Source organism: Hakea prostrata, chromosome 8 (genome assembly GCF_041222555.1).
Source record: "Hakea prostrata isolate BN-2017 chromosome 8, UWA_Hpros_2, whole genome shotgun sequence".
NCBI classification, from domain to species: Eukaryota; Viridiplantae; Streptophyta; class Magnoliopsida; order Proteales; family Proteaceae; genus Hakea; species Hakea prostrata.
Genome location: NC_142607.1, coordinates 26934766 through 26951016, shown reverse-complemented (window position 1 = coordinate 26951016; position 16251 = coordinate 26934766). Strand labels below are relative to the sequence as shown.

Genomic DNA, 16251 nt, shown 5'->3' with positions numbered 1-16251 from the left:
TGAGAAACAAAGAAAGTGAATGTGGGCTGCCTCTGGAGACGGGAAGCCTCCTCCAATGATTAAGTCAAACTCTGATGAACACAAATCCTTGTAGGGAGGAGTAAATGTTCTTAGAAGACTAAGAGAGAATGTCTCCTTTGGTAATTGCAGGAGAGTAATAACTAGAGTTAATGTTCTTTTACTTACTTCAATTCGTAGTGAGTGTTTGTTTATATACCAGGTTAATGCCTCTGAGGTGGCGATGACACATTGTGGCCCTCGGATTCCTTGGCCCACTGGGGTTGTGATGCCTAGGGTGTGGCTGATCCGCCATGCCATCTTCTCAGGCTTCAAGCGTGTGTCCCATCGTGGTCGTCTGTTGCCGGGTGTGCGCTCCCTTCTTTGGCGTGTGGGGCAATCTGGCCTTGTGATGGGCTTCCTTGCAAGTAATGAGCATTCAATGAATCTCAATGCATTTTATGAGGAATTTGCGTTGTTGCGTCCAGGAGTATGGTCCTCTTGCACGTTACTTTAGGTGAGTGTGCTTGTTGGTGTTTATTGAAAGCCATCGAGAAGTCCTCTTGCCGCCGCCAAGGGAGCTCTTCTTAGCAAGTATTCTGCCGAGAAGTGCCTTGCCAGGAAGTGCCCTATGAATTCTATGAACTGGAATTGAACCAAACGTATTGGTTCGCCTGATTCACTTGGGTTCAAGTGTTCGAACCAAATGTTTACAACAGGTGGTGAAACTGAAGGAGGTATCAACTATCAAGTGACAAAGAAATATCCATCAAGAACTTGGTATTCTAGGCATTCAAGAGTGCTTCAAAGAGGGCTTGCTTCCTCAAAGGTTCACTGGGAAGAACATATGCTACTAGAGAGTTTTTCGACGACATATTTACAACGCTATCAGAGGGGAGTAAATGAATAGCCGAAATCTGCATCCGCATCCGTTTAGGGGTATTAGAATTTGTCCAATTACTAATAGGATGCGAATATGGTATACATCTATCCTACCGATTATTATCCATCCGATAAAACTATCCCATTAAGTTACGTACTTGGATATGTTTTTTTATTTTTATGAATTTTTCACTTGAGATTTGTGACTATTTTTCTAATTTTTTACAAAAATTATTACCAAAATTGCCAAATTTTTAAATTTCAAATCTAACCTTGATAAATAAAAGGGTAAAAATGTCAAAAGGTAGTCAAAACAAGTATTCAATTTGTATTCATAGCAATTTAGAAGAATTCACTTGAGAAAATAACTATCTAGCTATCATCCGAATCCAACTGAACCCATCCAAAAACCAATAGGATATTATCCGAATCCATCCGAATATAATAGAATGCAGTTATGATATTACCACTATTTGATTGGAATCCGATCCATTTACACCGCTAGCTATCACCATTGTCATCAATGACCAACTCTTCCTCATCTTCCTCCAATTTTTCCGATGTGATTATTTCCACAGATCGTGGGTCATGGGTGTGAAGTTGTCTAGAATATCAAGATGAGTACCTGGAGAGGGGGAGTACTTGGAGCTATGGATTAGAAATGAAGTGCTGGCTCACAAAAAGAGAAGAGTCTGGAGGGTGGCATGACCGTCAATCATGTCAAACCTGAGAAAGCACGCTGAACAAAATAGAAGAGACACAGAGAGGAGCACAGAACGTTATGCGAGAGAGGTTCACAACAAGATCACTCGCTACCAAACGTTCTGCCATCTCTACCCAATTTGACTATTCAAAATACCTCCGTTAATTTCTTATCAGTTTTCATTCTGAAACCCAATTTTCATTAGATAATTAGATCATTACGCTGTTACAATGTTTTGATATACGTAAAAGAGTAGCTATTTTATATTGCCAGGACATAAACTGGCTGATTATGCAAAACGTTTGTAGCAGGCTATGAACAATGATGATAAGATTTGTAACCATTAAGTTCTGAATCAACAGCCTTGAGTTTTGTTCCCCCGGGACTCTAACATCTGATGCATTTAAGCTTTAAGCTATCTGCTTCATGAAATAAAAATGTCTCCAGGATTTTGCAAAAGTAACGCACTGTTTTCTCTTGCAAGGGATATTGGAAACCATACGCACAATTGAAACTAACTGGAAATTTCATTTCCTACAGTTTTTTTTGCAATTTTCAAACTTTTTTTAAGATAGAGAGGGGATGTTTGAAAGGAGGGAAAGACTGAATGATAAATAAACACCAAAGATATTATTGCACATCAGGTCCTTATACCCTAACCCACTATTATATATAAAAATGCCCTTCTACCTCCGGAGACAACCACCACCTGCTCTTTATAGAAACGCAGCAACCACTCAATCAAAATTAGAAGTTGATGAAGGCATCAGCTTAATCCAAATAAGTATGGCCAACTGAAAACAAACTGCTAAAGGATGACTTGCTACTTCCCCTTGAGTCTACAGTAGGCATACAAACCAGAGCCCAGAAAACCAAGGAGTTGCCCAAGAATGTTCAACTGACAGGAAAACATGGCAGATAATTCATATGAGCAAAACAAAACCTTTGGGCACAGGACATCAAATAAGATAACATGATGATAACTTAAACATACAATATCAAAGGGAAGCCCACCAAATGCAATCCAGCCAAATCCGACAGTAAAAAAATCCTGCCACAGAACAGAGATTAGCAACGCCAGACAATGTAAGGGGCCAAATGTCTGTACCACAAGTGCTAAACCTAGACTAAACTCCTATGTAACATAAACTGATGAAAAGATTGTAATTTTAAGGAGATAGCATGAAAATCTCCGATAACATTTGACACCTTTTCTAGGTTATCCAAAATAAAAAAATGACAAGTATTTTTGGTCACCAATCACATAAAAGTGAGAAGTTGATCCCCAAAGGTTGTATGTACCCACTACGTACCAAAAATATAGGCTATGTGTGGCAGGTTATACTAGGTTCATAATTGCACATTCTTGTCCCCAAAGAAAGAAACTGAGGAAGGTGATGAAGATAAGTGTATTGTTTTTATATGGCTAGCATCTACTTTATACAGGTATGATTTGTAAATAAGCTAAAATGTTAGTATATCAAGTATTGTTTTAATAGATCTAATATCTACTTTATAATGCTGAATGATATTGTTAATAAACTAAAATCTTAGTATATGAAGTACATAGTTTACAAAGATAAATGGTTTTGGTAATGGCTAACATAATGTGGTCATTGGAGTTGAGCAGCAGACCAGTACTACTACTAAACAATCCCTTGCTGGTTTAAGTTGTGAGCCCAGCTTAAAAACATTAATTACATTAACAGTTGTAACAGGACCAAATAAGGTTTTGATCTGAGTGCTTGTCCACATAAATGTGCAAACTTTTGAACAGCATGTCCATGGACATAATGTGTAAGGTAATACAAAAAATTGGTAAAAACAAACCTTTAAATTACCGCACATTGTTTGTGTAAGTGCTGAATTGAGAGTAGTATTTAGGAAGATAGAGTAGTTCAATAAGAAAGCCATTATACAAGATAGAAGCATGACAGCCTGCAAAAAACAAAATGCACTGTTTTTAATTGAACCAAATTAATTCTAATGCGCAGAGTAAATTACCAAAACAAGAACAAACCGCTATTGTAAATGTTAGTCTTGTATGTTGAAGGCAGTAACTGATTCCACTTTTTTTTTTTGGAACTGTGTAATAGAAACATGAAGGATTGAAAATTGATTTGAATGAAGAAATATGTGAAACTTTGAATATTCTCTGAAATGTGAAAATTCTAAGACACCATCACCAACAACAACAATAAAGCCTTGTCCCAACTAAATGGGGTCGGCTATATGGATTATTGCTTTCCAATCAATTATGTTTGAAGCCATACTAGATACAAGGCCTAAGCTATGTATATCCTTTTTCACCACTTCTCTTAAGGTTATCTTAAGTCTACCTCTAGCTCTTCTAGTTCCTTCAATCTGGATTATATCACTTCTCCGTACAGGGGCATTTATAGGTCTCCGTTGAACATGGCCGTGCCACCTCAAATGACTTTCTCGAAGCTTATCACTTATAAAAATTCTAAGACACCAAACTCAACTTAAATCAAATCAACAAAGTCACGTTCACTAACTCAGACTTGCTGTAACTGGCATACATGGCAGGACTCTCAAGATCTCACCCAAATTTGGTGAGATACATCTCTTTTTCCATCTAGCAAAACAAGATGATGTGCACGATGAAAGGATGTGCACAGGGGCGGACCCAGGATTGAATATTGGGGGGGGCCGAAAGAATGGAAGTCTAGATTGGGGAAGCACAAATGCTTTTCCGCCGCACATATTGTGTGGGCCCTTATAAGACCCATTGGAGGCCCCAACTATGAATTATTTTATTATATTAAGGAATATGTCGACATATATTTGTGGGGTCCACACATACTTGACAAAAATAGGTAAATTATTGATAATGATACTTTTTAAATTTTTTTCAACAAGATATAGGTAAATTAAAGCATCAGTACAAAAAATACACATGACTTCCAACCCTAAAAAGTCAGATGTAAACATGGTAAAAAGTTCGAAGGAAACTCAAGTTTCGACCGGGTGAAAATGGGAAACTTAGGTGGAAACTTGAAAAATTTCGAGGAAACCGAGGACTTTTTCGTACAAGTTTCGACAGGTTTTAGAGAGTATTTTGGGGTGGGATCCTGTATTTAAGCTATTTAGAGTATCAAGAATACATTTGTTGTATTTTGCTAAAAAAATCAATGTAGATATGTCATTCAATGTACATAACATCAATGTAGAGTTGTCCAAACAGTATATTATAAACTTAACTACTTAAACACATAACATTCAATATATAATTTCTAACTTCAAAATAGTTGACAATAAAAGGAAAATACAACTTAGTGTTAAGAGGAGTGCCAAGAGTGGATTCATCCTATGAGTTGAGTAGTACTATGCCTGTAACATCCTCTCCTCCAACCAACGAACATAGACATCCCATGACATTTTATGCCAATGGTTGTCAAGTTAATCGACAACTGTAACTTTATGAGTCTGGTCATCAATATACTTAGGATAACCAACCTGAGGGAATACGCACTTTGGATAGAAAAGTCCTGATGGAGGGGGTATTTGGGGAAACATGAAATAAACAAAAAAATTGAAAATTTGGGAAAACTACCAAATTTCCACGAAATTTCTAGGTTTCCACGAATTTCCCGAGTTTCCACGAAATTTCCCAAGTTTCCCACGAAATTTGGGAATTTTTCCCTCATGAACCAGCTGGTCCAACTGGGTTGAACAAAGTTTCGACAAGTTTCGAGGTTTCGACGAAATTTCGACAATTTCGATCGAAACTGAGGACTCTTTTTCGATCCCCATGAGTTTCGTTTCACATTTTCCAAAATAGGAAATTTCGGTGGAAATTTCGCAAGTTTCGATGGAATTTTGTTCTATGGATGTAAACCAATTTTTTTTTTTGTTAGAGATGCAAACCAATGGTAGTTAGTTACCTTACTAACTATAAACATTTTATTTACAATATAAAATCAAATATAAAAAATTGCAGAAGAAATAAAAAAACTAAAATCAAATAAAGAATAACAAGAGAAAAAAATGAAAAAAATATAAACAATAAATAAATTGAAAAAAAAAAGAAATAGTACCTAATTGTGGAGAAAAATTTTTCCCAAATTTTCCTTAACTCACGCTTATAGGAAGGGAAGAAGAATAAATAGAAAGAAAAGATGTCTAATGAAGCCTACATTAGCCTGTTACAAGCCCCTTAGTCATTATAGCATCCACTGCTGCCTACACTTAAACAGGCAATGCTACCATATGTCTTTTGTCCATATCTCTCCCCAATTATTGGTTCAGGTTCCTTGAATTATATGACTAGGGACTCCCGAATATTATTTTTTTCCCCCATCCTCTGTGACTATCACCCAAGCTGATGGCTCCTATGCCAAATTTAAGCCATAGGGATAATCGATCCTACCCATTTCTTGTCATTGTTGTCAGTTCTTTATCCTAACCTCCCTTTTAAACTTATTATCTAATCACAATTTTTCTTGTACTTGTAATGTTCTGTCACCCTTTCCTGTTTTTTGTCTTTTTTTAGGATCGTACAACAAATTGATAGAGCTCACGTGTCTTAAAGGGTTGTATCTATTCGCATCTTCTAGGGCATGCTCAAGTACTCATTGTCTCCACCAAATTCACTAATATTTGGGTCATCCTTCATTGGAGAGTCTAAAATTACTAAATAGTTGTTTCGTTATGTCTAATTTGTAATGTGAGTGTCATTAATTTAAGAAGGTTCAACATGTCAGCATCTAACCAACCTTTTCCTCCCCTACATTCTAACGTTCGAGGTTTATGTCTTGTTATTTCTACTTTACGTTATCATTATTTTTCACATACTTTATGACTATTCCAAAGTTACCAATACATATATTTAATGAAAACCATCCTGAATTATTTTCTTTGGAGTTACCTGTATATATTTATTGGAAAATCATTCTAAATTATTTTATCTATTATGCTTTATAGCCAAAATACATACATGATTTGATGTTCCTGTACATACTCATTGGAGTTTTAATGCAAAAGAATATTTTCCTATTCCTTTTAATTATGATGTGGCTTCTAATGGCAACCTCTTGTTCTCCTCACCCCCTTTTCCCTAAAAATCCATTGTTGGTTATCATTGGGTGTTAGCGTGTGTTGGAGGGCAATTGGCAACCTCTTGTTCTCTGTTTTCTAGTTTTAGAGTCCATATTTGACTCTTTCTTCTCTGTTTTGAGTTCGATTGTAACTACTACAACTATGCCATAAATATAGACAGTTTTCACTGGAGTTACTCAATTGATTGAGGCTCCTCTCATTCTCAATCTTCTTCTTCCTTTATCTATCTTCTTCTTCTTCTTTTATCTGTTTTCTGCAGTTCTTTCCTTTGTCTTCTTCATCTCAATCTCTCTTTCTTTATACTTTTATACCATAATTTAAATGGTATCAGAGCAAGATCCAAAAATTAAGGGGAGGCAGCACCTTACACTGAACTCTCGTTGATCTTTCAATCAAAGATTTGAAGCAGCTTCTCATGCTGCATCTATGTGAGTTTTTGGCTGAAGAATAGATGAGTTTGATCGTTGGTGAAGAGGCGCAACTCTTGGCAATCTTTCGATAGAGGTTAGTACCTTTTCTCTATTCGTTTGCAATGCTGTTGTTGCTGGAGTTATGCCAGAAGTTCCTTTTTTTTTGGGTGGAGAGTTCTCTGCAACTTCATGGAGAAGTGCCCTCGATTTGGTGAATATAGGGTGTGTCGATCAGATTTTTGGCTTATTTTGTTGGTTTAAACCAACCGGGTCAGTCTGTTATTAATTCTATTAGTTCAGATCTGATTTTGAGTTCGCAGGGGCCTGTTTTGTAAATTCGAACAGTTCTAGGGGTTGTTTTAAAAATTTGAATAGTTTCAGGGATCTGTTTGTAAATCCAGATTTTACTAAAAGTTTTGCGAAAATTCAAATAGTTTTAGGGAGCTATTTGTAAATTCTATAGGTTGCAATCAAGGTATATTTTATTTGGATAGGAAAAAGATTAAATCATCATGTCTCTTATCATGTCTGAAACTAAGAGTTCTCTTACTGAAATCATGATATCCACATCCCATCATACTTCTGAACAAAAACTTGAAGGGGCTACTAATTTTTATCAGTGGAAAAAGATAGTTCAGGTTGTGTTGACTGGTCGTGGACAACAAGACCATCTTACTAAATCCACTGGGAAATGGAAGACTGTAGATGCCCAAATTTTAGGGCAGATGTTGAACTCTACGGAGAGAAATATTGTTGACTTAGTTACACATTGACATTGTGAAGGAGTTATGGGACTACCTAAATATATTGTATTATGGCCATGATAATCTTTCTTGTGTCTATGAGGTTTCACAAGAATTCTATAGGGATGATAGGAAGGGGAGACCTGTGACTCAATATTTTTCTGACTATAAGAAAATGTATGAAGAGTTAAATTCCATCATCCCCATCTCATCGGATGTTGTTGAGATGCAAAATCAATGGGAACAACTTGTAGTCATGGGATTTTTGGGAGGACTTAGAAAAGAATTTGAATCAATTAGAGCACATATTTTAAGAGGAGATAAGGTACCCTCACTATCTGAGACTTTTTCCCTTGTACTTCGGGTGTCTAAAGAAAACACACAAGAGTCTAGTTCCTCCAACAATTTTGCATTAGCTTCTTTTACTCCAAACCGCGGCTCCAGTGGTGGATCAGGTGCTCATGGTTGTGGGAATGGAGGGTTAGGTAGAAACCCCAATACTCAAGGAATCACTAAAACTGTTGGAAATGTCAAGACTTGTCATCATTGTGGAAAACCAGGACATATACAGAGATTATGTTGGAAGCTTCATGGTAAGCCACCTCAAATTGCTAACACTACATCATTAGAGACATCAACCACCGCCACTCCATAGTCAGAAGGCAAGACTGTGAAAATAATTGATGAAGAATTTGTTCACTTCACCCAGTTCGAAACACTTCAATCTTCACCTCCCACTGCCGCCTTTGTTCAGACAGGTAAATGCTACAACTTACTTTTCTACTTATCATCCCTGGATCATTGCCTCCCCACATCTTTGGGAGTGTCTGTTTTATTAGAGATCACAGACTTGGGATGTCTAAACTTGACCCAAAAGCCCTTAAATGTATGTTCGTTGGGTACTCACATACTCAAAAAGGGTATCGTTGCTATTCATCTGATCTTCGGAAATATTTTATTACTGCTGATGTTTCATTCTTCGATTGTTCCTTATTCTTCTGACACTAAGCATATCTCTTCTATGGATGTGGATCTCCCTGTTATCATTTCCTCTCCAGTTACAAATAAGCCACCACTTCCACCTATCCAAACGGAAATCACTGTTGTGTATCAGAGACGTCCAACAACATCTACAGTCCCTCCTTCTCCTACGGATCCTCCACCTTCGCCTCCTCCAGTCGTGGATCCTATGGTAAGTCCCTCTATGTTTCTGACCTTGATGTACCAATTACTGTTCCGTAAAGGAACTCGAGTTGTGCATAGTATCCCGTTTCTAACTTTGTTCCATACACTAATATTTCTCCTACTTTTCATGTGTGTTTATCTATCATTGAGTCCCACCTTGTTCCTAAGAATAAGCCTTGTCAAGCCCTGGGTGGACGACAGCAATGAATGAGGAGTTGGCAGCCCTAAAAGAAAATCATACTTGGGACCTTGTTCCTCTGCCATTTGGTAAAACTATTATTAGATGTCACTGGGTGTTTGCAATGAAAGTAAACCCTAATGGTATACTTGCAAAAATTGAAGGCTAGACTAGTAGCAAAAGGATATACTCAAGTTTATGGTGTGGACTAACTAGATAGTTTTTTTCCTGTTGCAAAGCTTACGTCTATTCGGATCCTAATTTCTTTAGTTGCTACAATTCCAACTGGATGTGAAGAATGCTTTCCTCAACGGGGATCTTTCTGAAAAGGTCTAAATAGAGCAACCTCCAAGGTTTGTTGCTCAGGGGAGAATGGTTTGGGTGTGTTGTTTGAAGAAATCACTATATGGGCTAAAACAGTCCCCACGTGCATGGTTTGGCCAGTTTATTTCAGTTGTGATAGAGTTTGGTTTGACTCGATGCGAGAGTGATCACTCTATGTTCCACCATCAATCTGGAACAAGGTGGATATTCTTAGTTCTGTATGTGGATGATATAATCATTACTAGAGATGACTTAGCTGGTATTGATGCATTAAAGAATTACCTACAGAAACAGTTTCAGACCAAAGATTTGGGAAAACTTTAAGTATTTCTTAGGGATAGAAGTGGCCTAGTCTCAGAAGGGAATTGTTTTGTCCTTGCGAAAATATGTAATTGACTTACTATCTAAAACGGGGATGATTGGCTCAAAGCCTTTGGATACTCTAATACCTAAGGATGGAGATATCCTTGAAGATGCTAAGAAGTATAGAAGATTAGAAGGTTGGTTGGAAAGTTAAACTATTTGGTTGTGACTCGACCTGACATTGCTTTTCCAGTTAGTGTTGTGAGTTAATTTTTATCTAGCCCTCATGCCACTCATTGAGATGCAGTTGTGCACATAGTGAGATATCTTAAGAAAGCTCCTGCACGTGGACTTCTCTACACAAGTCATGGTCATAGGAGAATTGAAGGGTGTTTTTATGCCGATTGGGCTGGTGCACCGAGTGATAGAAAGTCTACTACAAGCTATTGGACCTTTGTTGAAGGAAATCTTGTACCTTGGAAAAGTAATAAGCAAACAGTAGTCGCTCAATCTAGTGCAGAGTCTTGAGTACCGTGCCATTTCACTTGTCACTTGTGAGCTAATGTGGATTAAACAATTCTTGGGTGAGCATGGCATTAGTCATGAGTTATGCCTCTATGGTGTGACAATTAGGCAGCTATTCACATAGCATCAAACCCTGTCTTTCACAAGCGTACAAAGCATGTAGAAGTTGATTGCCATTTTGTTCAAGAGAAGCTTTAACAGATATTGATCTCCACTCATTATATACGAACTCAAGAATAGTTGGCTGATTTATTTACAAAATCTTTGGAGGCAGAAAAGAGTGAGATATATTTGTAAATTGTAACAAGCTAGGTTTCATATTTATTCTCCAGCATGAGGGGGAGTGTTGGAGGACAATTTGGGAAAAAGAAAAGGAGACTCGAGATTTGTCCCAGGCACAAATCTGGAGCTGAGGTTTTTTAGTTTTAGAGTCTATATTGGACTCTTTCTTCTCTGTTTTGAGTTCGATTGTAACGACTACACCTATGCTATAAATATAGAGAGTTTTCACTGGAGTTACTCAATTGATTGAGGCTCCTCTCATTCTCAATCTTCTTCTTCTTCCTTTATCTATCTTCTTCTTCTTTTATCTGATTTCTGCAGTTCTTTCCTTTGTCTTCTTCATCTCAATCTCTCTTTTCTTTATACTAGTATACTATAATTTACAATATGAAAGTTAATCCAGATGGCTCTCTTGCTTGTTTAAAGACCACCAAGCTTGTGGCCGGGGGGGGTATGGACAAGTGTGGTATTGATTACTAAGGCTCTCTTTCGTATCAATCTCATTTTTTTCGTCTGTCAATGTAAATCAGTAATAAAATCCATTTTTTACCAAAACACAAACATGATTTGGTACCCCAATAGTGAAACTAGAATTTGGAATGAGCAAAAGTATAGAAACTATCTAGTGTAAATAGCAGTTATGGAATGGATGGAGGGATTACTCCTACACCCATCTTCCATCTAATAGCCTCAAAATCACAGCAGATGCGAAACCAATTTTTGTCAAATAGACATTGCATTTGCTTACTATTACTCTTAATTGTTCTAATTGAAATCCAAGATACAATAAAATCCCACCATTGGAAACCAAGACGATGAGAAAAAGCAACCCTTGTAAGTGGTGAAGTGATAACTCTGTTATTCATGAGTTGCAGATGCATGGGCTAAAGTAGCATTTGGTGACCTAGAACCTGGAAACCAGCTAACACATTTCAGATTCTACGACCTATATTGACTTCTGGACATCACTAATGTCACCATTGTTTTCCACTTGGTTGGAGATTTGCTTTAAGTTGCGATGATGCTGCTGCTAACATGTGGGTTCTAAGACTTGGGTTCCCTAGTCAAGATGTGTTAAAAATCTGTGTGGGAGAAGTATTAGGGAGTCTGGATTGAAAAATGTAGCTAGTTTCAATTTGAGTGGATGTGTGTTTTATGCAGTTGGTATAGAATGGATGGAGTAGTCATTTTACAAAGGTTTTCATGCAATGATATCAGGGGAGAGGAATTAGAGTTCAAACAGTGGAACCAACAGGAAAAAAATCAAGGGAAGAAAGAGATGGATCGGCAGAACAGACAAGGATTTAGGAGAATAAAGTTCTTAGGAAGAGGGAGAATCAAGTGAGAAAGGGTTCAAAGGGTATGAACGGATGGTTATGTGTACCTTTTGCCTGCGCTACAATCCATGGCTGCCTGGGATGGTGTCGCAGGAGATATTAGCAACCTATCAGTGAAGCACCAAAAGGTAGAAATTGTCTTGTTTAAACAAAGCAAGTTACCAGTTTACCCTTTAACGCTGGAATTTATGAGCAAGTGCACATTAACATAATAACGGAAATCTGTTTTGAGTGACAAACAAACAACTCCCAATCCATTTTTTATTTTTGAGTTTTTTGTCTGAATTTAATAGAAACAAGGTTCATACATGAAACTAAATACAGAAAAAAATGTTTATTGGATCAAAAATAAAAAAATGAATTCATACCAATGAGTACCTCAGATACCTTTAGCAGCTAAATTCCCCTCTATGGATATTGATCTCTCTGGTTGCCCACCACTAACCCTAGAAATTAGTTTGATGTGAAAGATGTTTCCTCGATGAAAATCTCCATGAGGAAGTTTATATGTAGCAACCTTTTAGGTTTATCGTTCAAGGGAGAGTAGTATGGTGTGTCAACTTAAGAAGTCATTATATGGGTTGAAACAATTACCTCGGGCATGGTTTGGCCAATTAACTATGTCAGTGTTAGAGTTTAGAATTACATGATGCGAGATGACCATTCTATGTCTCATCGAGCATCTTATTGTTGGGAGAACACTTTTGTGGTTTATGTCAATGGTATCGTCAATAAAGGCAATGATTCTCCAACCATTGAGAAGTTGAGATATTTGGAACAATAGTTTTAAACTAAAGACTTAAGGAAAGACTAAAATATTTCTGATGTGTAAATCGCTCAGTCTAGGAAAGCAAGGCTTGAGAAATCAATCTTAATGGGCCAAAAATGTGACACCTCACGAGATCTCGCCAAATTAAGGGAAAAGTTCCTCCCATCTAAACCCAACTCAATGGCCCATCTCAACGGGTTTTAAGAATTGCTATCCGACCTATTTTAGGCCTTTAAAAAAACGATTGTAAATATAAGTTCCATTTTATCCTAATTTTGAAATTGTTGCGCTGAAGAAGTGAAAATGCAGACTTATAAAACATAAAGTACACATGATTCACTTAATATACGTGAAGACATTTAGGTTCAAAAACTCAAATAACTATGATATATTGTATATCACTCATGTTCATGTGACAAGATTGGCATAGTTATAGTTACAACACGAGCGTACAAGACTAACAGTAAGGCACTAATCAACTCCTCCAATTTGGGATGAAATCTCACCTTTCTTGAAGATTTGGTCGAAATCCTCTTCAATGTTTGTTATAGATATTGTAGGAGTGTTGTTGGTGAAGTCCAATAGTTGTTACACGAAAAACTCTAGCAAAATCAAGTTTTCAAGCAAGGCAACGAGGAGAACGAGAGGACCGAGATTTTGCCAATATCGAGTCAATGGGTATTTTTACAATTCAAGTTAAACCAAGAATTCAATCAAACCAAGATCTTGGTTGAGATTTACAATTCTCATGGTCTCGCAATGTATCTTGTCTCAATTATTAAAAAAAACGAGATCTCACTAGATCCTTGCAAGGTCTCGCAAGTTCTCAAACCATGGGAATGGGACTTTCTATTTCAAATTTTGAACAAAAGTATAAACCTGACTAACTTTTGAAACATGCAAGCTAGGATCTAATCCTCTAGATGGTCCCATGGATCCTAAATTCCTAATTTAAAGCTTATGGCAGATAGTGAAACTAGTCTTGTGATCTTGATAGAGTATCAGAGGTTCATTCGCAAATCAAATTCTTTGACTATGACTCAACCTGACAATGCCTTTCTTATTAGTGTAGTGAGCCATTTTCTATCCACTCCTCAAGCATCTCACTAGGATGTTGTCATACAACTTTGAGGTGTCTCAAGATGGCTTCCAAACGTGGATTCCCATGCACAAATCATGGTCATGGACAGATTAAAGGACTTTCAAATGCAAACCAGGTAAAATCAATTGATAGGTCGTGCATAGTTTATTATACTTTTGTAGCAGGAAGCCTTATCCCCTATGAAAGCAAAAACCAAATAGTGTGGCTAACACAATCATTCGGAGAGCTTGCATTCATTGACAGTTTGGCTATGTCTTTGTGGTGTGATAATCAAGCTGCTACCCATACTGCCTCCAACCATGGTAGAAGATCTCGCTCTCGAGAGAGATCTCGCCACTTTGAAAAAGAGAGATCTCGATCATCTCGGTGAGATTTCGGTCGAGATATACAATTTTTTAGCGTCAACTCGGTGGCCCATCTCGGTGGGTTTTAGGGTCCTAATTGAGTTGAAACTTGGTATTTAGCTTATTTAAGGCCTTTTGAACACGTTGGTGACCTTGGATTTGTCAGAAACAACCCTATGTATGATTTCTAAGTCTACCCATAGTGTGAACCGAAATGTAGTAGGATTAGGGAATGCAATGTTATACAACATGTAATATAGAACCTTTAAAGCATATAAATGAAAAGCAAGTATATAAAATGCTTCAACTAACTTAAATGTTATCAAAATTCCATCCATATGAGTATCACAATCTTAATTTTCAAGAATAAATAATTATACAACCATTAGAAGTTCTATATAAGTCATTAAATCATAAATTCATAAGACAAGTAGAGAATGATTGATCTTCCTTGTTGTAGATGTGCTAAGAGTAGTTGCAAGTTAAAATTCAACCAAAATCCACAAAAAAAGGCAAAATTTGAGAGTTCCAGCGAGATCCAGGGCGAGATATGGCGAGATATGGCGAAATATAGCGAGATATGGCGAGATATGGCGAGATCTCGAGCGAGATATACCAACTCGTAGATCTCGACCTCCATCTCGTCTTGCCAAGGTGAAAAAACGAGATATCTCACGAGATCTCGCCGAGATCTCGCGAGATCTCCCACCATGCCTCCAACCATGTTTTCATGAACATGCAAAGCACATTGTAGTCGACTGCCAATTTGTTCCTAAGAAGCTATAAGGGCTTATTTCCGTTATTTAGTTTCTTACTTCTTAAAGGAAAACAAGTATTAGACCTATTTACAAAGCCTTCGGGAATAGCAAGAATTACTTCATGTTTTTAATTAGATGGGTGTGATTAATGTTTATGCTCCAACTTGAGGGGAGTGTTGAATAAGTCAGGGGCAAAAGGTTCAAAAGAGGTCCCACTCTTGGGATTAGCACTAGGCTAGTGTTAATTTCACTTTTTATATTGGTTTCCTTTTTGGTACATAAGTCCTCTTTCATCAGTTGCCCCCAATACAACTATGAATAAGTTTCAAGGTTTTCATATTAATGTGAAGCCTCCCTTGGCTGAATCTTTTTTCTCTCTCTTCTTCTAGTTCTCTTGTTTTCTCTGTTATTTACAAGCATTTCTATCCTGTCTCATTACTTCAAACCAAGGCAGTTTTTAGGCCTCATTCTCTCTTGATTCCTAGAACACACCAGTACTCATTTCAGTAGCAGTTATTTTTTGTTGTACATTACTAAACCGTATCAATTTGGTTTCTTCATCTCATCTCATGTTTGACATGAGAAGCTAACCAAAATGCCTGCAGCCCACATTTTAGTTACATCCTTCTAAAACTTGCTACATATTCATAAAAATTCCACAAACTACAGATTTTAGCCTAAAAAGTTTCTGCAGTTAAAATCTCTCCAACAATACCCCTGGTAAACTATTATAGCTCCCATGTGCCAGAGAAAAGGCTCTCTAGCACTTAGTTATTCCACTTGCACATCATTAAGCACAAAAAAAATATGAGACATGCTCACAATAAACATAACATAGTTAAGCCAGGGGGGGAAAATAAAGCACAAAAGAATGCAAGTGCTGAATGCACAATCAATTCACATATGAAAATCCGTAGGCAATCATCAACAGACCCAAAAAAACATAGCATTTAGATGGAAGCATAAAACCTATGACCTTCCTCCAAAAGTAACACCACCAAATTGCCCCTTTTACACAATATTAATAAGAAGAAGTTTGGCTGTGAACAGAAGGCACCTGAAATCCAGGGGAATATAAGTAAGGAAAGTTCATTGTCGTCTCCCAGTCACCTCTAACAAATGTCCACAAAAGCAACACTGGTCCACATACTATCCCTACAAAAGTATGATTAAACCATAAAAAGAGTAACTACAGTTTTGAAACCTCAAAAATACTATGGCACGTAAAGAACAAATGTGGCTGAGCCAGATATGTGTTTCTCTTACCATTGCACCACATTAAACCAAAGCTATTGAGGCCACTGGATTTTCCTGAGGAGACAATAAA

General features: G+C 37.2%; 1 protein-coding gene across 2 annotated transcripts in view; it reads right to left on the bottom strand.

Moving 5' to 3' along the window:
* Window positions 1-1562: 1562 nt before the first annotated feature.
* The window catches only part of LOC149007479 (UDP-N-acetylglucosamine transporter UGNT1-like), a 30101-nt gene continuing 15412 nt past the window's right edge, over window positions 1563-16251 (bottom strand). Inside the window, exons 6-10 of one of the 2 annotated variants that reach the window (XM_089165908.1) lie at window positions 16191-16235; window positions 15982-16079; window positions 3413-3520; window positions 2577-2633; window positions 1563-2480 (exon numbers count right to left, since the gene is read on the bottom strand). In XM_089165908.1, coding sequence (XP_089022034.1) covers window positions 2406-2480; window positions 2577-2633; window positions 3413-3520; window positions 15982-16079; window positions 16191-16235 — 383 coding nt within the window. In that variant the 3' untranslated portion in view covers window positions 1563-2405. Of the gene's footprint in view, window positions 2481-2576; window positions 2634-2875; window positions 3521-15981; window positions 16080-16190; window positions 16236-16251 lie in introns of those variants that run through there. The other variant, XM_089165907.1, reaches the window with a different exon arrangement.